At 37.5% G+C, this 23,782-nt stretch overlaps 1 protein-coding gene across 3 annotated transcripts in view; it reads right to left on the reverse strand.

Moving 5' to 3' along the window:
• LONP2 (lon peptidase 2, peroxisomal) overlaps positions 1–23,782 on the reverse strand; it is a 96,137-nt gene that overhangs the window by 54,818 nt on the left and 17,537 nt on the right. For all 3 annotated transcript variants that reach the window (XM_082366806.1, XM_082366805.1, XM_082366807.1), the window contains 3 exons: positions 23,088–23,182; positions 18,223–18,481; positions 9,431–9,572 (listed from right to left, as the gene is read on the reverse strand). In XM_082366806.1, the coding sequence (XP_082222932.1) occupies positions 9,431–9,572; positions 18,223–18,481; positions 23,088–23,182 (496 nt within the window). The remainder of the gene's footprint in view (positions 1–9,430; positions 9,573–18,222; positions 18,482–23,087; positions 23,183–23,782) is intronic.

The following is a 23,782-nucleotide window of genomic DNA, read 5'->3' on the forward strand; positions in this document are numbered from 1 at the left end:
TTTACCATTTACTGTTTACTTCTCTCAAGTTTCCTTTTTTTTCTTTTCTTATTTTACTAGTGAATCCAGTGGGGGGGGCGGGTCCTTGTAGAGAAAGAAAGATGACAAGAGCCAGGATTTGGGCCACACGTTTGTCTGCGGATTCCCTGATATAGCAGCCCTGAGATTGGCAGCAGAGGAAAGGAAACCCTTGGAGATTATCCAGTCACAAATTCATACCAATAATTATCCCAAGGCATTCAAGATTAGTTTTCATGTAAATTTAATCATGCAATCCAATCACCACCAAACTCTAATACCAGGAATGTTAAATAGGATAGAAATGAGAAATAATAATTTTGGTTGAGAATATAGCTAAGGGCTGGAGGGCAGTGGATAGTCTGGTGGCAGCTGGTGCATGTATATGCCGGGCGTAGGGTGGATGGGCAATACAGGAAAGACAGAAAATGGAAGTGGGTATAAAAAGAAAAGAAAAAGGCTAACAAAGACATTAAGATATTTTTGTGTAATCTGCAACTATGCCTTGGGGACTGGTAAAAATGGTTGCTAGCATTGAAAAGTAATGATTAACAAGCCTTAAGCTTCCCTAATTTAGCTTAGTTCATCTTTCAGTTGCAGTCTTTCCCCTAATTAGAGACGGCAGAGAGAAAAAGAAAGCAGAAAAATGGGTATGGGTCTTCACCTACTCTTCTCTCATAACATCAGTATTTAAGGCATTTTTTACCCTGCTAGAGTTTCAGAATTTAAATTGTAAACATAGCATGTGATGAGATGAAAAATTAAGATAATATCCTGGACTTCAAGTTTTTCATTTATGAAAGTTTAGAGCTGGATTTTCCTAAGTCTCTTTGACATTCTTTGACGATAGTTGTACATCTTAGAAGATAATATGTCTGTTGTATCTAAGTAGTAAATACACTACTTAATTTAATTACTAATTGGATCTAATTGTTTTTTTTTAAATTTTTATTGGAGTATAATTGTTTTACAATGATGTGTTAGTTTCTGCTTTATAACAAAGTGAATCAGCTATACATATAATATATCCCCATATCTCCTCCCTCTTGGGTCTCCCCACCACCCTCACTATCCCACCCCTTTAGGTGGTAACAAAGCACCAAGCTGATCTCCCTGTGCTATGCAGCTGCTTCCCACTAGCTATCTATTTTACATTTGGTAGTGTATATACGTCCATGCCACTCTTTCACTTCGTCCCAGCTTACCCTTCCCCCTCCCCATGTCCTAAAGTCTATTCTCTACATCTGCATCTTTATTCCTGTCCTGCCCCTAGGTTCTTCAGAACTTTTTTTTTTTCTTTTAGATTCCATATATATGTGTTAGCATACGGTATTTGTTTTTCTCTTTCTGACTTACTTCACTCTGTGTGACAGACTCTAGGTCCATCCACCTCACTACAAATAACTCAATTTCGTTTCTTTTTACGGCTGAGTAACATTCCAATATAAGAGCCACATATTCTATATCCATTCATCTGTTGATGGACACTTAGGTTGCTTCCATGTCCTGGCTATTGTAAATAGCTGCAATGAACATTGTGGTACATGACTCTTTTTGAATTATGGTTTTCTCAGGGTATATGCCCAGTAGTGGGACTGCTGGGTCATATGGTAGTTCTATTTTTAGTTTTTTAAGAAACCTCCATACTGTTCTCCATAGTGGCTGTTATCAATTTACATTCCCACCAACAGTACAAGAGGGTTCCCTTTTCTCCACACCCTTTCCGGCATTTATTGTTTGTAGAGTTTTGATGATGGCCATTCTGACTGGTGTGAGGTGATACCTCATTGTAGTTTTGATTTGCATTTCTCTAATGATTAGTGATGTTGAGCATCCTTTCATGTGTTTGTTGGCAATCTGTGTATCTTCTTTGGGGAAATGTCTACTTAGGTCTTCTGCCCATTTTTGGACTGGGTTGTACGTTTTTTTGATATTGAGCTGCATGAGCTGCTTGTAAATTTTGGAGATTAATCCTTTGTTAGGTGCTTCATTTGCAAATATTTTCTCCCATTCTGAGGGTTGTCTTTTCATCTTGTTTATGTTTTCCTTTGCTGTGCAAAAGCTTTTAAGTTTCATTAGGTCCCATTTGTTTATTTTTGTTTTTAATTCCATTTCTCTAGGAGGTGAATCAAAAACATAGAGTGTTCTGCCTATGGTTTCCACTAAGAGTTTTATAGTGTCTGACCTTACATTTAGGTCTTTAATCCATTTTGAGATTATTTTTGTGTATGGTGTTACGGAGTGTTCTGATTTCATTCTTTTACATGCAGCTGTCCAGTTTTCCAACACCACTTATTGAAGAGGCTGTCTTTTCTCCATTGTATATTCTTGCCTCTTTTATCAAACATAAGGTGACCGTATGTGCATGGGTTTATCTCTGGGTTTTCTATCCTGTTCCATTGATCTATATTTCTGTTTCTGTGCCAGTACCATACTGTCTTGATTACTGTAGCTTTGTAGTATAGTCTGAAGTCTGGGAGCTTGATTCCTCCAGCTCCGTTTTTCTTTCTCAAGATTGCTTTGGCTATTTGGGGTCTTTTGTGTTTCCATACAAATTGTGAAATTTTTAGTTCTAGTTCTGTTTTTTGTTCTAGTTTGCTTGGTCTAGTGGGTTTTTACCTTGCTCCTTCATCTGCTGTGTGTTTCTCTTTCTTCTCATTTTGCTTAACTTACTGTGTTTGGGATCTCCTTTTCGCAGTCTGCAGGTTCGTGGTTCCTGTTGTTTTTGGTGTCTGCCCCCAGTGGCTAAGGTTGGTTCAGTGGGTTGTGTAGGCTTCCTGGTGGAGGGAACTGGTGTCTGTGTTCTTGTGGATGAGGCTGTATCTTGTCTTTCTGGTGGGCAGGACCGCGTCCGCTGGTGTGTTTTGGGGTGTCTGTGGCCTTATGATTTTAGGCAGCCTCTCTGCTAATGGGTGGGGCTGTGTTCCTGTCTTGCTAGTTGTTTGGCATAGGGTGTCCAGCACCGGAGCTTGCTGGTCGTTGAGTGGAGCTGGGTCTTAGCGTTGAGATGGAGATCTCTGGGAGAGCTTTCACCATTTGATATTACATAGAGCTGGGAGGTCTCTGGTGGACCAATGTCCTGAACTCAGCTCTCCCACCTCAGAAGCACAGGCCTGACACCCGGCCAGAGCATGAAGACCCTGTCAGCCACATGGCTCAGAAGAAAAGGGAGAAAAAAAGAAAGAAAGAAAGAAAAAAATACAATAAAATAAAGTTTTTAAAATAAAAAATAAAAAATAAATTATTAATAATTTAAAAGTAATTAAAAAAAGAAAGAAAGAAGAGAGCAACCAAACCCAACCCAAAAACAAATCCACCAATGATAACAAGCGCTAAAAACTATACTAAAAAAAAAAAAAAGACAGAACCCTAGGACAAATGGTAAAAGCAAAGCTATACAGACAAAATCACACAAAGAAGCATACACATACACACTCACAAAAAGAGAAAAGGGAAATATATATATATATCTATATATATTAAAAAAAAAGAAGAGAGCAACCAAATCAATAAACAAATCTACCGATGATACTAAACTCTAAATACTAAGATAAATATGAGACCAAAAACAAATTAGATGCAGAAAGCAAACCACAAGTCTACAGCTGCTCCAAAGTCCACCGCCTCAATTTTGGGATGATTTGTTGTCTATTCAGGTATTCCACAAATGCTGGGTACATCAAGTTGATTGTGGAGATTTAATCTGCTGCTCCTGAGGCTGCTGGGAGAGATTTCCCTTTCTCTTCTTTGTTTGCACAGCTCTTGGGGTTCAGTTTTGGATTTGGCCCCGCCTCTGTGTGTAGGTCGCCTGAGGGTGTCTGTTCTTCGCTCAGAGAGGACAGGGTTACAGTAGCAGCTGATTCGGGGGTTCTGGTCCACTCAGGCCGGGGGGAGGGAGGGGTAGGGAATGCGGGGCGAGCCTGCAGTGGCAGAGGCCAGTGCGATGTTGCAACAGCCTGAGGCGTGCCGTGTGTTCGCCTGTGGAAGTTGTCCCTGGATCACGGGACCCTGGCGTGGTGGGCTGCACAGGCTCCCGGGAGGGGAGGTGTGGATAGTGACCTGTGTTTGCACACAGGCTTCTTGGTGGCTGCAGCAGCAGCCTTAGCATCTCATGCCTGTCTCTGGTGTCTGCACTGATAGCCGTGGCTCACGCCCATCTCTGGAGCTCATTTAGGCGGTGCTCTGAATCCCCTCTCCTCACGCACCCTGAAACAATGTTCTCTTGCCTCTTAGGCAGTTCCAGATTTTTTCCCGGACTCCCTCCCGGCTAGCTGTGGCGCACTAGCCCCCTTCAGCCTGTGTTCACGCAGCCAACCCCAGTCCTCTCCCTGGGATCTGACCTCCGAGGCCTGAGCCTCAGCTCCCAGCCCCCAGCCCCCAGCCCCCACAGTGGGTGAGCAGACAAGCCTCTCGAGCTGGTGAGTGCCAGTCGGCACCGATCTTCTGTGTGGAAATCTCTTCGCTTTGCTCTCTGCAGCACTGTTGCTGTGCTCTCCTCCGTGGCTCCGAAGCTTCCCCGCCTCCACCCCCCATCTCCACCAGTGAAGGGGCTTCCTAGTGTGTGGAAACTTTTCCTCCTTCACAGCTCCCTCCCAGAGGTGCAGGTCCTGTCCCTATTCTTTTGCCTCTGTTTTTTCTTTTTTCTTTTGCCCTACCCAGGTACGTGGGGAGTTTCTTGCCTTTTGGGAAGTCTGAGGTCTTCTGCCAGCGTTCATTAAGTGTTCTGTAGGAGTTGCTCCACATGTAGATGTATTTCCGATGTATTTGTGGGGAGGAAGATGAACTCCACACCTTACTCCTCCGCCATCTTGAAGGTCTCAACTGGATCTAATTCTAATTAAGAACTTCAGTTGTTTTTTTTCGTTTAATAAATTTTATTTATTTATTTATTTATTTATGGCTGCATTGGGTCTTCATTGCTGCATGTGTGCTTTCTGTAGTTGCCGTGAGCGGGGGCTACTCTTTGTTGCAGTGCGCGGGCTTCTCATCGCGGTGGCTTCTCTTGTTGCGGAGCACAGGCTCTAGGCATGTAGGTTTCAGTAGTTGTGGTGCATGGGCTCAGTAGTTGTGGCTCGTGATCTCTAGAGCGCAGGCTCAGTAGCTGTGGCACACAGGCTTAGCTGCTCCGAGCCATGTGGGATCTTCCCAGACCAGGGCTTGAACTCGTGTCCCCTGCATTGGCAGGTGGATTCCCAACCACTGCGCCACCAGGGAAGTCTCCAACAACTTCAGTTTTAAAGAAAGAAGTTTGGACTTACCTGGTGGTGCAGTTCTAATATTAGAACTGTAATATTATTGCCTATATAGAAAATTTGGTATAGTATCCATGTATTTTATTTGCCCACTCACACAAAAGTGTATTTCAGAAATGCACTTATATTTAACGAACAGTCTGAATCTTGCATTAATTATAAATATGATAATAATCTAGCTGATAAAACTTTCATAATTTTGAGTCTAATAATTACATAAAAGGACTTTCCTTGATCTAATATTTTAACACTATTCAACAACAGACTTGCCTGAATTCTACTACCAACATTTGTTTATCAAGTAGTTAGATCTAGTTTTATATTCTTCCAATAAATTTTCAAGAGGCATCTAAATTTTAAGTAAATATTTCTATGCTGAAAACAGTATGCTGAAAATACATTCTATGCTGGAAATACATTCTATTTTATATAAGCAACAATTCCATGGAAGCTCAAGGAAATCAGCAGATTCTTCATGAGTAATATGAAGGCAAGAAGAATCTACAGGCAGAACAAGTTTATTTTTTAATTTATTCAGAGTAACCACTCTATATCTACTATTATGTTCTTCATATCCAGTACATATTCTCTTAATACAAATTAGCTGTAAAATAAAAATAATCTTGTATGAGTAAATTTTATAAATAATGTCTAAACGTCAATTTTGAAAAAGTAGGTTTTCTATATGGAAAGATAAAAAACACATGCTCTTGAATATTCCAGACTCTCAGTAATATTCTACTTTAAATACAAGGTGTTGAGTAATTGAATTTATTCTTTTTTTTCATTCAGGGGGATCTACTGGTATTGGAAAATTTGAAGTGGCTTTCAAAACAGACACAAAAGAAATGTCAGTGGATATTAAATTAAAATATTATCTGTAGAGTGCTTTACAGTTTACAGAGTGCTTTTACATATATTCTTATTTGCTTCAATAACCTGTGAGGTATGAGAGGTTTTTACCCAGGATTTGGGCAGGTGGGGAGAAGGAGGATGTCAGGGACCAAGACACTCGGTTCTTGCAAATCTACATCTTGCTTCACAGATACCACAGTCTATAAGAACTGATGCTATTCGTCACTAAACATCAGAGATAAGCATGTGGCCCAGGGTGGCATTTACTTTGAGGTATCATTTGAGGCTTTTGTACTTTTAGTTTGGAAATTGCCAAAAGAGTGAATACCAAGTTCTACGGCAGGTAAGAAAATATCAATGTATCAGCTGCTTGTTATCAAAGATCAATTCAATTCAACAAATATTACTGAATCACCACAAAGCACTAGGTGAACATTTGAAATATACAGTCAAACAAACATACAGGGGGCTTAATCATCTTCTCCTACTACTTGTGAAGCTGTCTTTGGTGGACTTGTTTCAGGACTCCTACAGATAGTCTGTTGGGAAATCTAACTATCAGGGAATTACTCTTAAGTTCTTTTCAACAGGGTAACAGTAAGTGTCTAACGGGAGAATCTGTCAGATTATCTGAAAAGTGCCCCAATTAAACTGCAAGTCTAAAGTTAACAACTAAGAAACCACTAAAATCTTAAATAATGTTCACTATTTTATCATTCAGAGTACTGATTAGTAAACCAGTTACTGAGCCAGAAGAGAACTGTCTTCAAATAAAAACAAGCAAAACCAAACCAAATCAAACTCTTATCTCCAAGCCCTGGGGCTTTTAAAGTAGGGTAACTGTACTGTTTATTGTCCAAAGAGGACCCACTTCTAAGACTAAAAGAGAGTACAATTAATAATTAGGCATAAACTGGGACTGTCCCATGCAAAAGAGAATGTATGGTCTCCCTGCTCATAAGACACAGGCCCCAGTCCATCCTGTTCTAAGAAGATTACAAAAACAGAAAAACAGGAAGCTAGAGGGAACTCAAAGCAAGGAAATAAACAAGAAAAAAACCTTTTTACAAAGCAAGTTTTCCCTCGGTTTTACAAATCAGTTTGAATATTAATAATATTTTACTTAAACCAGGGTGAAGAGTGGAGGCAGAGGTGGCAAAATAAGGAGGACTGGTTAAAGTAAATTTATGAAGCAGTCAGGCACACCAGATCCCTTCCCCTATCCCAGCAAAGTACTGGGATTTTCTTAAGGACATAAAGCAGTGGTTCCCTGTGCAAGTGACAGTGGGCACAGCTGAGTAGAGTACATACTATACTGAAAACAACAGTTCAGGTGAATGCATACACCCAGGATGCTGAATGCTTGGTTCCTAGAATGTTGGCAGCCAGGCCTTCACTCTCAAGCCAAGAGACTTAAAGAGTCTTCTCTGAGAAATCTGACCAGCCTCAACAGAAAGACCTAAAGTTATTGACACAGAAGGTTCCTCAATGAAATATATTAGTCAGATGACCCTACTGTGAAAATTGTAATCAATAAGCCCCCTCTCATATGCTCATAGCTTCCAATCAGCTTTTTCATGCCTCACTATTAAATATGAACACACAAAAACTGCCAGACATCTAATGAAAGACTCTAATATAAAAGAGACCAGAAAAAATATATAATGAATAGATAAATGCAGCTTTGGAGCAAAGGAAGGAAAAAAAAATTTTTTTTAATCTATTAGTATTTTTCTCACAGAGACAAAAGGACATTTTACAACTATGTAACAAGAGCAAGGCAGTATAAAAAGAACATGCAGAGAAGTTAAAAAAAAGGGGTTCTTTGAAATGACAAACTCATAGAAGGATTAAAAGATAGAGCTGAGGAACTCTTCACAGAAAGTAGAACAAAAAATTAAAAAGATGAGTAATAGGAGAGATAAGAAAATTAAAGATCTAACATCAAATTAATAGGAGTTCCCCAAAAATGGAGAAGAAATCATCAACAAAAGGATTCAATAAAATTTTACAGAAATAAACGGAGAGGATTTTCCAATACAAAGAACCTTCAGAGCATCAGCAAAAATGGAAAGAGACCCATGCCACGGCAGATCATTGTAAATTTTCAGAACACTGGGATAAACAGGAGATCTGAAAAGTTTTCAGAGAGTAAAACAAGTCACAAAAGACAGGCCCACAACAGCTTAGTCTCATCAATAGCAACACTGAAAACTGGAAAACAACGGAGAAATGTCTTTAAAATTTTGCAGGAAAATTATTTCCACCTGGAATTCTATACCCAGTCAAACTACCAATCAAGTTTGAGAGAAACATAAAGACATTTTCAGATATGCAAAGCTGAAGAACGTTTACATGCAAGCTTTCTCAGGAAGCTACTGGGAGACTAACACCAGGACAATGAGAGAATAAACCAAGAAAGAGGAAGACATGGAATATGGAAAACAGGAAACGCAATGTGGGGGGAGGTGAAGGGAGATCCTCGGACCACAGCTCTGTGCCTAGTGTGGGAACAACCAGTTCAGGTTAGAGGCTTAGAGAAGACAAAACCAATAAAACACAAAGTGTCTGGAAGTCTCCCAATGAAAATTAGACAGTTGGTGAAAGTGAACAAAAGAAACAAGATGATTATTAACTCTAAAAACATTTTTAAAAACACAGAAAAACAAAAAGGACAGAAAAAGAAAAGTGATCATAGTTCACCACATGGCTCAGCTGTGAAAAGCCCTCATATAACTATAATAGTGTAAATACTCAACAATGACTTAACAAAATCAGGATAAAACTTATATTGGGAGATTGGGGATATAAAAATAATACAGTAGGGGCAGAAGGAAGCAAGCAAGCAAAATCATCTCCTATAGATAGGAATCTATAATGCCCAAAACTCTAAAATCAAGAAAGCAATACAGCCATGATCTCTAGAAAATGGACTAATCAACTAAAAGTCAGAGGATCAAAGTGCAGAAGAGGAAATAAGGAACCCCAGGGAAGAGACTTGCTTGCTGTTTTTTGTAACAATCTTATAGAACAACTGGTCTCTAAACAATAAGTATGCATAAAATTTTTATTAAACTATTTGATAAAAACAAAGGAAGAAACGAGGGGAATTATTAGAAAAAGAAAAAAGAAAATCTCTATGACATTTTAATTTAAATATCAAATGGCTTCAGATTTTAGTTTGTATCAAAGTGTTTTTCCCATGGCTAAACCCACATCAACGTATATGTTCCCTAAATATGATTATCTACTCTCACCCATACTCTTCCAGTGTGATTACAGACAGGGAATTTTCTAAATCTTACCTCAAGCAGAGCTGCTGCAGGATCACCCTGTAGACTTTTTCCTAGTTTGTCCACCTCATCTAACAGGAACACTGGATTGTTCACCCCGACAGTCTTCAAGCCATTGATTATCCGGCCAGGCATGCTGCCAACATAGGTGCGCCTGCAGAAGGTGAGCAGTAGATTAGCAACAGGGAGATGGCAGAGCAGTTATCACTTAGAAATCAAAACTCTGGACTGGGAAACAGTCATTTAGTTATCACAGGACTATAGCAAAGAGATACTGTCAATTTTAAAAGCCCTGTGATACATCAAAGAGTTACTAGATTCAATTCTTATCTTATTTTCTATTGAATTCTGGCTGTAAATTACCCATGATATTAGAAGCACTGTATCTAATTTTTGCCACTTAGTGAAACTGAAAAAAATTACACTTAAATCACATAGTTATGATTCTTACTCTTTGAGATTCTAAAACATCCAAAGAGCCCTATGAATTTAATTCCCACATTTTTCACAGTTTTTCTGGGCACCTCCCTGGCACTTACCAAACCCCAACATAACTACCTGCTTACAGACCGAAATGGCTGACCCAGAGCTGGCTAAAACATCACCGCCATCTTCATAAAGGAAATCAGAACTGGTTCAAAGGACCACTCAAAATGTAGGCCTCTCCCCAAAAAAAGAAAGAAAAATTCCAACTTTTTCATTTTCAGAGGGAATAATTTGTTATTCACTGTAGTAAGAGGATCTGGGGCCAACAGTATTTATATCAAAATTCCATTAATTCTGGCCTTTTGAATAAAACTGTGTTCACCCTATATACACTGATTGGCATAACCAAGCTCAGCCAGACATTATGTCATGCATTCAAATGTTAGAGGCTGCTTTAACATATCTGAACAAGAATCATCTACATAGCTGACAAATGTACGTGACATGAAATAAAAATATGCTTGTCAAACTGAAAAAAGTGCCTTTTTTACAAAGCCAGCAAAACTTTATTTTAAGCAGCAGTTTACTAATTTTAGTTACAACCTTGCTGCCTAAGCCATGAGCAAATCAAATGCTGTCTGTGAAGAGGCATAAAAGGGTGAATGCCTGCAAGAAACAAACCAAGGGCAAGTGGAACAGTGGCCGTATCTCATGATCTGCACAAAGCCAGCTCACGGAGCAGTTCTGCCACATGACTGGTATAAAGTAGGACAGAGTAAATAGTGACCTTTGAAAAGACAAGAAAGCCTTAAAAATATCGTGGGAATGCCTTTCATCTGGGGGAGTGACCAAGGCCCTGGAACCAGATACAGTAAACACTGTCCGGTTATAATAAGGAGTTAGCACATTTCAAGATTTCAGAACAGGATATAGGAACGACAAGACTCACGATTAATAAATTCTCTGAAATTCTCTCTCTAGAGAACTTACAGATTTGTCAGCCTTCTGTGAATAAGTAGGGAAGGGAAATTAAAAACAAAACAAAAAAATCTCAAAGCCTCTAAGGGTCATTTCTTGTGCATTAATTTCTTTTTCCTTACTGCTTTTGATAGGCAGATTTCAAAAAGAGGTACTGACAATTCTAGACCTAAAGTCATGGAGAGAAAATAATATTCTAGGCAGCTGCCCCTTCTAAAGAAGAAGCGGAAATCTAGGTACTAGTCACAGTATACAAACAACTCCTCCTAAACTTTCTACTGCTTCCCAGAACCTAGAGAATAAGGTCCAAATTCCTTTGTCTGGAATTCAAGGCTCTTCACAATCCAGTCCCCACCAGCTTTCCTAACTTGCTGCCCTTATGCTCTTGCTTCATCCACAATCAAGGTCCTATTAATAGCCCTTAAGCTTTTTTACCTGTGTTAATATGGTGCCTTCCTGCCCTTAATACTCTCCCCACCTAGGTAAATCCCAGAAATTCTACCAAACTTTTCCTGACCACCCCTCACAAAGTGATTTTTCCAATAATGTAATGCCTGCAACATTTACTGGCCCTACAATTTGCCTGATTCATACTTACAACCTAGGTTTTATCCATGGGTATCAAGCATATGGCCTCCTCTAAAGAGCCAGTGAGCATTCTGATGACAGAAAGTGGGTCTAAATACAGATTAGATGCTGCATACAGAGTTGTAAGATTGTTCCCCAAACAACAGTTTGTTTCTCCTATTTGTTTAAGGACAACAGATCAACAATGATAGCACCCAAAGTATCTTTCTATCACCACTGTTAAGGTCATATAAGTCTCTGAGTACTGCTTTGCATAAATAACATGACCCAAGCCTCAGTTTCCTCATCTGCTAAAATGGGGATAATAACAGTGCCAACCTGATGGATTATATGAGATCACGAGAGAACATAATACGTAAAGCACAAAGCACAGTGCCTGGCACATGGTAAGCTTTCAAAAGATGTTAATTGTAATTGTTATTAGTAATAGCCACTTAAAGTCAACTTCGAATTTCCTAGAAAAAATACAAAAGCAGAAATCAGTACACCTAAATTTGGGTCCCATTTCAATCTCTGTCTCATGGAAGCAACTCTTTTTTTTTTTTTTAATTTTTTTCTTTTTTTAAAATTATATATATATATTTTTTGGCTGCGTTGGATCTTCGTTGCTGCGCGCGCGGCGTTGCAGCGCGTGGGCTTCTCATTGCAATGGGTTCTCTTGTTGCCGAGCATGGGCTCTAGGCGCACGGGCTTCAGTAGTTGTGGCACGTGGGCTCTAGAGCACAGGCTCAGTAGTTGTGGCTCGCGGGCTCTAGAGTGCAGGCTCAGTAGTTGTGGCGCACGGGCTTAGTTGCTCCGCAGCATGTGGGATCTTCCCGGACCAGGGCTCGAACCCATGCCCCATGCATTGACAGACAGATTCTTAACCACTGCGCCACCAGGTAAGTTCCAGAAGCAACTCTTATAAATGTCTTTTCATAGTGAAACCAAGCCCCCCAAACCAAGTTCTCTTACCGAGTTCATGATTAATCTCTCTATCCAAAACTTTACTCCTTTTCTTATCCCCTCTGACCTCAATCCTGCCAACACTGGTCAACCAGAGTCAGATGACTGAAATTGCTGTTGCCAATAACATTGTTAATGTACTAAAATCACTGTTATAGATCTTATCATTAACATACAAACTCAGGTTATTTCTCCAGGGCAAGATGAGCCACGGACTACCTGGCCAGAGAACTGTAAACCAGAGACAGCCTGACTCCTGAAACTATGATTAAGAAATGTCACAAGATGATAATTAACCCCAGCCTTTTTGTTCTTTGCCTTTTAAAAAACCCCTCAAAGATCAACTGGAATTGGATCTGGGGTTTGTCTCCCAAGCGTTTGCTTGGTGCCCTGCAATAAACCCTTCCTTTGCTACAAACCCACTGTCAGGGTTTGGCTTTCTGTGCTGTGAGCACACAAGCCCTTTGCTCAGTTACAACAGCACCAAGTGTGCTCAATGCCCCTAGAGTTCCTTAATCACAGGTGACATCCTCAAATGTGTACCACTAGTCTAGACGTCAAACCAAGACAACTATTATCAGAGCCTGTAAGCTACTGAAAAAATCTATAATGTGCTTGTCTTTTGCCACAAGGTATGCGTAACAGGCAATTCACTAACTGAAGTTACAGAATAAACTTTGAATAAACCTTTGGAATATGAATCAGATGGTGAAAAATGTAGCAACACACAAATGAAAATGTTCTCTTTCAACATCACTAAACAAACACAAACATTTTAAAAACCAAATTAGCATACCAAAATATCCTGAGAAACTACATTAAGTAGGAAATAAATGAAACTAGTATTCTTTTACAAACTATAACTTTTTTGAGGGCAAAATACTATCTTTTCTATGTTCTTCCTTGTGATACAACATCTAGAAAGCAATATAGCACAATATAGGAAAGTTTGCAAAGAATGTATCATTTTAATTACTTATTATTCAGCTTGAATACATAATTACCTAGGAGTTTTTCTTAAAGTATACAAGTGAACTAAAAAATGTATGGATTCATAGGTATAATTATTACAGGCAGTTCACAGGTTTATCAGGACAATTCAACTAGTGTATAAGATACACAAAAACAAAAGTGTCTACACAGTTCAAAAGTTTAATATACAAGGTCAGCGTTTTTAATTTTCCAAAAAGTAGTCTGTGTTATACTTCAAAAAACAACTACACAAAATTACAATATCATCTATTTACAGCTCCATGGTAATCAACTATTTTACTACTCTGCATCATCCCTAGATATATTCAAATCTAACGTAATCCAAGAAGCTGGTCATTCTGTCACTGCCAAGGATATCAGGATAAATGTCAGGAATAAGGGATGTTTTACTCACCTCTTTTCCAGTATGTAGACAGGGAGAAAAGCAGGCATTTACCATCAATATTTTCATGCCTATCCAATTAAGGAGTTCTTATGGGCTATAACACAAACTATTCAAGTGATATTTACAAACAATTTGTAATATAAAAAGTTTGTTATAATGTTAAGTGGAAAGGGTAGGATAATTCTGTTGCTTTAAAAAAAATGGCAAAAGCTGCCCAATGAAAAGTTGGGCAGGAAATAAAGGTGATTACCTTTGTATGGTAGAAAAACATGAGGATTTTTTTCCTTTTATTTTTCTAATTTTCTACCAAGGGTGTATATATATATATATCTCTCAAGTTGGAAAAAGTAATAAACCTAAAAGAGATCCTAATGATTTCTTTTTAAAAAAGAAAAACAGTCTTTAAGGAACTAAAAATAGTCTTTAATATAGCATATCTAAATAAATCAAATTGTTCTTACAGCAGTCATTCCTAAATCATTTGCATGGATGTGCTCATCTAAAGAACTGCATGACTTCCAACATGGTTTAATCCTACTTGAACTCACGCAGCACTTAGAGAGCACTTACCACGTTTGGCACTGTGCTTGGCCGCACAGACTGATACAGAAGAGTATAAGATATGTGAAAACGCCTACCCTACAGAGCTCCTACTTTTAATATATCTATGTTTCACCTCTGTAAGAATATATTAGAAATGCCAGAGGCCTGTATTATTTGATCACTGAAGAGCACAATAGACAGTAAGTAGTCAGTTCAGAGGAGAGTACGATCGTCACTGACTGCACTTATCTTAATGGAGGAAGCCTTGGGCTGGGGCCTCAAGATAACCTGAAAGTTTTTCGGAGGCGAAGAAGAGCTGCATACAAATATAGGTTATAAAGGAGGCTAGTGAGCAAACCGTAACATGTCTGGCATACCATGCTAAGAATATTTTAAAGGCTTGCTGCTTCAGGTATTTTTCCCTTGTAGACACTAATAATGAAACAGCAAATTTATTTAAAACATCATTATTTCAGGTTACACATGAAAATTTATCAATGTGGAAAGAAAAGTTCATTTTTCTTCTCATCTTGTTTAAGAATTGAGCCAAGGATTCCTTACAATGATAGAACTTTATCATCTGAACAAATAGCTGGTCAGTGACCTCCAGCTACTCTCAACAATAACTTGAGAAACATCGCAACAGTAGTATATTTCACTGAGGAACAGCTAATGAAAAAAGATCATTATAGAAACATGATTTCATAAAACTTCATCCTAAAAGAAGTCACTTTATACTTAATATCTATGAACTGATTTAAATTATTTAAATATAATATTTAAATATAAAAATGTAAGTCGTAAAAACTGATAGATGGGAACAGAGATTCTATGGCTTATAAAAGTAGAGAGAAAAATCCCAATGGAGATAATGAGAAATGTTAAATTGAAAAAAATGCATTAGCTAATATGGAGCATAAACATGACTATTCTTCCTCTAATCCACTCAAAATAATATGAACCAAAACAATGGGCCAATATTTAGTCAGATCACTGTATTTTCCCAGTTTAAGATTTAAATGTAAACCAAGTCTTTTTTTTTTCTTCCCCATCTTTTTCACCTCATTATCATTTTAACTCTAAAAGGCACATCTTAGGTTGTTTTTAAAATAAATTCCTAACTTATTAGCACCTTCCTCCACATAAACAGGTACTTCTACCAAAAGGCTGGAGCTCCATGCGTGGGAAAATGGGGAAAGTGAGTGACAGAATCAAGAGAATGAGCAAGGAAGACAGATAACAGAATGCAGCTCTGTTTTTCCTTGGCTATTTTAAGGCCGCAGAACAGTGGTGCCTACTCATAGGCTGCGGAAAAACAAAACTCTGCATGAACTCTACTTGTGAGCATGTGACCGGTACTTAAATGCCAAGACCTGGGTGTTCCCAAATGCCCACACACTCCACCCCGTGGCTGTGCTATAATCCTCTACTGTTCTCTCCCCTCCTATCACCTCCTCCAACCTGCAACTCTGACACAAGCGCATACTCTGCTCTCAACCCCCTCCCCTTAACCACCACACCCCACACTCCACCTGCTTCCAAACAGGTTTTCAAACAGAAATTTTCACCAGGCTTTGATAATTTAATGCGTAGCTGGGTAATAACTCCCCAGTAGCACAAGGGCAGATGGCTATAGTGTTTAGTGAAACATCTGGTACAGGGATGGCTAGTGAGTACATGCTTACCAGCAAGGTGTATCAAAAATCAGGCTTAGTAGAATGAGTCATAGACAAACCCACAAACCTTTTATTTGGCAACAATCATAACCTCAATTCGCACCACACATTTCTAAAAAGCTTATATTTACACATATTTTAGGCAAATACACAAGCTCCTTTCACAAAAGACTCATAAAGAAAATAAATTCTCATTTTCTTTAGGTTCAATCCTCTTAACAATAGTCACACACACGAAAGGATACTACTCACTTGAAAAAAAGAGAACAAATTTTAGGTCTATCAGTTTCAGTAAAAATTTAAAACAGAGATCTGTTTAAACCCAACAATGCTCATAAGAAGTGGTGGGGATTATGACATTATATACTGCCTACCAGCAGGCATCATAAAAATATATTTTCCACAATTCTGCCACATAAATTAAATAATAATGCCCAAAACAGGATATTTTAGGTACAATTTAAGAATCAGACTGAATTTTATAAAAAGTCATATTGAAGCTTATAAATCTAAACTTGTCCTCCTGAGAATTGAGAAATAAAATAATAATGAAAGCTAATTTTTATTGAACGCTCAGTGTGTGCTGGGCACTAAGCACTCTCCAAGCCTTACTGAATAATCAATACCAATGTAGGAAGAAATAAGGACAAATACCTACATGTCATGTGCCCATGACATTAATTTCACATGACAGTAACTCCACAAACTCACTCTCTAAATTCCATCAAATATCACACAATACTGTGCCACAGATAATAAAAGGAAGAAATAAACTAAGACAACTCTGAGTGCAGGAATCAAGTCTCTTGCATGGAGAACACCTCCCTAAAGCTCTGTAGCATAAATCAGAAGATTTAGGCCCTAGATCTAGCTTCTCCAGGATTGGTCCATGATGCCAATTTCTTTACAAAAGCAAACTACAGCCTCTAGTGGCACATGTGAGAATAAGAAAGTCTAGGCAACAAAAACATGATTTGAATTGCCAGAAAGACTGACCCAAATCAATTCCCTGACCTAATTTGCAGTCCTCATTGCTTATTTACTAAAATCTTGGGATGCTTTTTCTTCAATGCGTAAGAATTGTAAATAAGCAAATAAAAGAGAATAAAAAGAACCATTTTTCATGAAAAAGTTTCTGAAATCGTTTCCCATCCCTGCCTAAGGATCCCATGAATAAGGCAAATGGAAAATAAGATGTTATAAAAGCATCGTATTCTTTTCTTTTCCCCACAATCCAAGTTTAATCCATATTCACCAAACTGTAAATATGCATTTAAATTACCCTTGGCCACTGGCAGCTGTCCACTGCTTGCACTGGCATGCCTGCCAAAGCCCCCATTTATAATCTGCAATGCTTTTACAACTTTAAGATCGAGTTTATGATCTTGAGGTTAGAAGTTTTATATTCAGTTTAATTACTTTCTACTTAAAGCTACATGCCTTCCTTTAAAAAAATTGTTTTAACTGAGATATAATTGACATATTACATTATATTAGTCTCAGGTATACAACGTCATATTCTTGTAAGCAGCTCATAATTTCTACATTTTAAAATGTTCCTTAACACATAAGCTATAGGAATGTTTTCTCACAACTTGCAACTATGAAACAGAGGTTCATGCTTTCCCAAAGCATCTTCCGATATGAGCCACCGAGAACAAAACAATGAACGTAACATGCAAATCTCATTCTAATAATGTCAGATTAATCAGAGACACAGTTCTTACAGTTTAATGTATTTTTATAGAAAGGGTGTCAAAAATGCAAAGCCTTAATTATCTTTTCTCCTTATTATTCATACTCACACTGTAAACCAGCCTCCTTGAAACAAAGTTTAAAATGCAAACATAATAAATTTGTCATCAAAGATTTCTTACCTCCTCCTACTTGCCTGCTATTGCACTTATTCCTTAAACTCTAAAAGTTATGAGTCATTATTTATGAAATGCTATTGGGCCAAAATAAATGTAAAAATATAATATTTAATTATAACTAATTTATAATTGCATTCAAATGAGATTCCAGGAAAGCTGAGGCACAGACCCCCACCCCCGTCCACCGTCACACAGACATCAAGGTTAGTTTGGGTATACCTTGACGGTAGAGTCTTTGGCTAGCAGGTAAGTACCATAAATGTCCTTTCCATTCAAGGTAACACAAAGAGCCCTTTAAGAAAAAGATATACCTTATGCCTTGGCTTTTGGTGGGGGGGGGCTCTAGACAAATGAAAAGGAAGGAAATCAGAGATTAAATCGAGAGAAGTACTCTACCTATGTCCTCGAATGTCAGACTGATCACACACGCCTCCAAGTGCGATCCTGTGGAACTCTCGGCCCAGAGTCTTGGCCACTGATCTTCCCACGCTTGTTTTACCAACGCCAGGAGGGCCGACAAAGCACAGAATGGGGCCCTTCAGGTTGTTTTTCAGCTGTCTGACAGCCAAGTATTCCAGCACTCTTTTCTTCAATTTTTCCATGGCATAATGGTCATTATCCAGAAGAATCCGAGCTGCTCGAATATCCAGACGGTCTGTCAAGCAACCCAACAGAAACAATCTGAGCATGTGGAATTTTTCAATGGGACAACTCCTTTCCAGGCTGGTTAAGAGTCAAAATAGTTTTTTGAAAAAAGATGTGACAAGAACAGGCTTGGTTTCTTCTAAATGAGTCTTCAGGGAGACCCGGACTTGGTTTTCCCGCTTAAAAAGATTTAGTACTTACAGAAATAGTAGACACTACATAATTAAAAACTCAAGGAGTTAATACTCATTTCATTTGGAATGATTTTCTAGATACACATTATTTCTATGGAGACATAATTTCTACATATTTTATTTGTGCTGGCATTTGTTCTTTTTTTTTTAAGTGTTTTTTTCTTACTACAATTAGTTATATATGCTCATTCCAGAAAACCCTATGACACTAATAAAAAAAGAAGGAAATAGTCACCCATAATTTCATTTCTCCCCTAGAGAACATCACTACCTTCACTTCAGTACGTATTATTCCAGATTCTGTGTGTGTGGGTGTGTGTGTGTGGGTGTGGGGGTGTGTGTGTGTATGCGTGCACACACGCTTACATACCTATTTTTCAAACTAAGATTATACGGGTCTTCAAGTTTTGTAAAATGTTTTTTCACTTAATATATTACAGACGTCTTTCAGTGTCAAATGTATTGTTCAGTAACAGTTTAGTGGGTACATATTATTCCATTATTTAATGATCCACACTCATTTAACTAATTCCCTATTGCTGAGCATTTAGGTTATCCATAAATCTTTACAGTTATAAAGCATGCTTCACTGTGCATCCTTGTAACTAAATCTCCACATATATCTGTAATTATTTCCTTCAGCTCATCTTCTAAAACAGAAGGGCTGGGTCAAAAAAAAAAATTAAGACATAAAGAACTGCCTAAGTTCTATCCATTCAAGTCTCACCAGAAATGTTATGAATTAGGCCCTGTTTCTAGAGCCAAGCTTTCATTAGGTTTACTGATATGCTTCAGGCTCTGAAATAATCACAGATTAAACACTAGGTCATGGAAGCCAAAAGGAATTCATCAGCTGGGTGGCAGCTAGAGGATAATCCACAGCCACAGTACTGACAGTGAAGGAAGAAAATGGAAGAGAGAAAAACACACACAAGTCCACTCTTTCAATCAGTTATTTGGAAACTGTTATACACTTTTCCTACAAGAAAAAAAAAAAAATGCCTTAAATGGTAGTTTGGTTCCCAAGCTAGTCTATAAAAACCCAGGTAAGCAGTAATGTATGTAATTTAATTATAGTACTATTCATTTTAGTCAGTCTTGGCTGAGTGATTTGGAAAGGGAAGAATAAAATTTCTTTCCCTTTCCTGGCTTCAGAAGCCAACCAATGAATATATGAATAAATGAAATATAGAAAGTTTCCTGTTTCATGATGCTAACCCTGACACTACAACCTACCATAGTAAATAAAAAAAAAACCACTTCAGACCAATTCCATTTTGCATAGCTCTAAATATTAAAATGCTTGTAAATCAAATCTATTCAAAGAGTAATCTACTAAGTCCCAGTGGGATTTATTTTAGTTATGCAAAGATGGTTCAATATTCAGTTATCAACATATTTATTACATCATCATGTCCAAGGAGAAACACTTTCTATCAAAATGTCATTTTGTACCTAAAAAGGCACTTCTTGTATGCAACATCCATTCCTAATTAACATTTAGTAAAACTAAGAATAGAATTCTATGCACTTTAGAAAAAAATGAAAACAGTGAAGGAATTTCTTCTAATATGCCACGTAAAGACAAGTTTAAAAGTTCTTTCAAACTTTTAAGGAAAGATGATTTCCATGTTACGTATTGTTGTATATCTTTTCTGTACAGGATGCATCTTTTCTGAATATTCTTTTTAATGATTCAGAATGTATGTTTCCTATTATGAATAACACTTGTGGTTAAACATAAAAAATTTAAAACTTACATGAACATGTATTTCTCTATTTACAATTAGAAGATTGAAATGGTATCTACTGGCTCCCTCCATTCAAGATGGAAAATCAACAAACTTATTTCCTCCAACTCGTTCCTCTCTGTTTTCCTTTCTGCTTTTGATAATCTCTACTTAGGTAAGCTTCCCTTTTCAAGAATTATGAAAGACATTTTCACAGTTTTATGATCTTACTCATAACTATTTAGACCTAAGTCTATATAGTACTGGTTTAGAAGCTCAACATGACTACTTCTATACCACAATTTACCCATCTTCAGTTCTCCACTGAAATGATGAACAATGAGAAGTGTTTTCGTGATGGGTACATGAGTGCTATGTATCTCTAATGCTGACCACATCCAGCAGAAACTCTCTGAGTTGTAAAGAAAAAAAAAAAAAGCTTTGCCTTGTTTTCATATTTTCTTGGTTATTTCAGTGAAGAATGGGAGCTAGCACTCTGCATTCAAATAAACATTTTGCCCTCAACTCTCCACAATTACATTGTATGAACCTGACAAAAATTCCTAGTTACTAATTAATTTCACTTTACAAATAGGACAAGTGGGGAGGGGAGGAAGCCAAGAGCGATTTACTGGGCTACTAATAGCAAATAATAAAACCGGCAATTTTAATATTCTCAGGCCATTATACTACATGCACCCTGCATTTCTCTTAAGTCGTTAGTTAAAATAAATCCTGAAGCACAGAAAAACATTACCAAAAGAACACCCAAATTTCAAAACAAGACCCTTGGTGTTACCAAGTTACCTAGATATGCTGCTTCACATTGTGCACTAGCCCTACTGTCAAAGGAGAAAATAACAGGGTTTGGAAATTACCACCACTCCATCAGTGCCACAAACAAATACCCATCAAACACACACCAGAATGGAAGATGTTTCATTTCACGCAGATGAAATGAAATCAGAGCAGTTAAACATGTAAAGTTGAAATGCAACTTTCTTTCCCAGGTCTAAACTAACAGGGAGCAGGACCCTCTCCAAATCTCACAGAATAGGACCACTTCACTTAAAAAGCAGGCACTGGAGAGTAAGGAGTTAACCGAAGACTATCTGAACCAAACTGTATTTCCTAACAGCCCAGCTAGATCCAGACAGACATCAGAACTCAAACTGACCAAGTGACAACTAGGGGCTAATTCAATGGGAATGCATGCTCCCTTGCATTCATCTTACTACGGCATTCCTAGCAAATTGTGAATTAAGAATTAAACCAAGAAATTCAGCTTCAGTTTGGTAAAACACCGTCAACTAGAAGGCAATATTCTGTCATGAATGTAAACATGAAATAAATTAAGAAATAAATGTACCAACATAGTCCGTAGCAGCTTTATATACAGTTGCCAAAAACCTAGGAACAACCCACAGGTCCAACAACAGGTAAATGGATAAACCAGTTACTGATATATGCAGTAACATGGATGAGCTTTAAAATAATTATGCTGAGTGAAAGAACCAAAAAAAAAAGGGGGTGGCACATACTATATCATTCCATTTATATAAAATTTTAGCCACACACATTAATGTGTTAAGTGAGCCTATCAAAAAAAACTAATTAAAATAGGGTTGTTTTAACCTTAACACTGCCCCAGCATAGTTAATTTAACACAAATATGCTTCATTCTGGGCCCTCTTTGAGATAAAAATAATTTTTTTGAATGCTCAATACCAGAGAGCATGGTCCTCTGTAGATTAACCGGAAAGTATTTTTTTAGAAAAGTAGTTTTTAATGTTAAAAATTCAACATCCTGAAATCTAGTATGTATATCATACCTCATGTGGGGCATAAATGTGCGTTTTAGGGCTAATGCTTCAAAATTTCTAGCACTGTTTTAAATGTAAGAGTTTTATTAGCCAGGATAATATATCTGTTCAATTTTCAAAAGTCAACCATATAGCTATTCCTATGCCAAAAGTAGTTCAGGCAATCAACCCCCTGCTGAACTCAACAAACCTTGTATGTAAACTTGACAGAAGAGTGTCCAATAACAGACATAAATGCAAATAAAATGATTCTGAAGATTCTGAAAGACGACCGAGTATATTTCTTACCCCAAGAGAAAATACATAACAAAGACATAAGAAAACTGGTATAAAATGCTCCTGATAGGTAGAAAAGTTCTACTGAAGGATAGAGAGAGAAAAAGAATTGAAACTCTTTAAATAAGTTCTAGTGGAAGAAAAACAAACTTCCAAATGGTAAAACTGTTCCACTGTTATCCTGTCTTTATATGTAATTATTTCCTTTAGAAAACATAAAAGATTTACTGTCTCTAGTACTGAGTTGGCACTTATTGCCGACTACCTCAAAACTGTTTTGTTTTCCTATGTTCCTGACAAAGAGCACATAAATATAAAAGTTTATTGTCTAACTATTGGTATTGAGAAACACATATTTCACCAATTACAGAAAATCTTACTTCCTCCAAAATTAGGCGAAAGGTACTTGCATGAAGCACCTTCTTTTCCTTTTCATCCTAAAACCTAGATGGCACAAGTTTAGTCTCTAAATAGTTTACATCATGAACTACTATAACAGGAAGATAACCAATGGGGAGTATTTTAACAGAATTTGCTTGAGCTTCCTGAGTGACAATTAGGCTGCAAAAAAAGGTGTTATTTTGTTTGCTCACCAGTTGTACTTTTGTTCCAGGGAAGTTCCACCATAAGTTCTAAATAATTTCTAGTCAGAGCATATTCTGGCATCGACTGAGGCATTTTTTTGAGCCTGTGTGGAAAGAATACATAGCAAACCTGTTCAAGAACATAGAAAAATTCTGTAAAACAGAAAAACCAAGTATATCTCCCTTTCATGGTCAGATATATCATGCATTTTTGGCTAAACAAATTTGAAAAAGGTTTTAAAAATCTAGTTAATAAAATGATTATTTTGTTTTAAACAGATACTTGCAAACTGGTGGGGAACATTATATCTGATTCTATCCTTGAAATATGGCCTTATCAGTATCAGTATCTCACAGGGAGGGTCTAAGTCACACTTCCTCACTGATTTACTTAAGTGCCTAATACAATAATTACATATTGTTTTGTATCAGAGATGAAGTCAGCTCACCAGATAATAAAAAACTGCAACTTCCATAATATATGCAGTGCGTAATAAGGTGTTCTGCACACAACAGATGTTCTGCATTTATTAACTAATGTCAGAGTCAATATAAAATATGCCTCAACAACATTTATATTCTTAACTGTGAACCTCAGAAGTCAAATCTTCAGTTACTGAGCATTCAGTTAGGTTGATTACAACTCACTCATAAAAGAAAATGCAATATAGTTACAACGTTACAAGTATGGAAAGGAAAAATTG

This window comes from Balaenoptera borealis (assembly GCF_965194805.1).
Source record: "Balaenoptera borealis genome assembly, chromosome: 19".
NCBI classification, from domain to species: domain Eukaryota; kingdom Metazoa; phylum Chordata; class Mammalia; order Artiodactyla; family Balaenopteridae; genus Balaenoptera; species Balaenoptera borealis.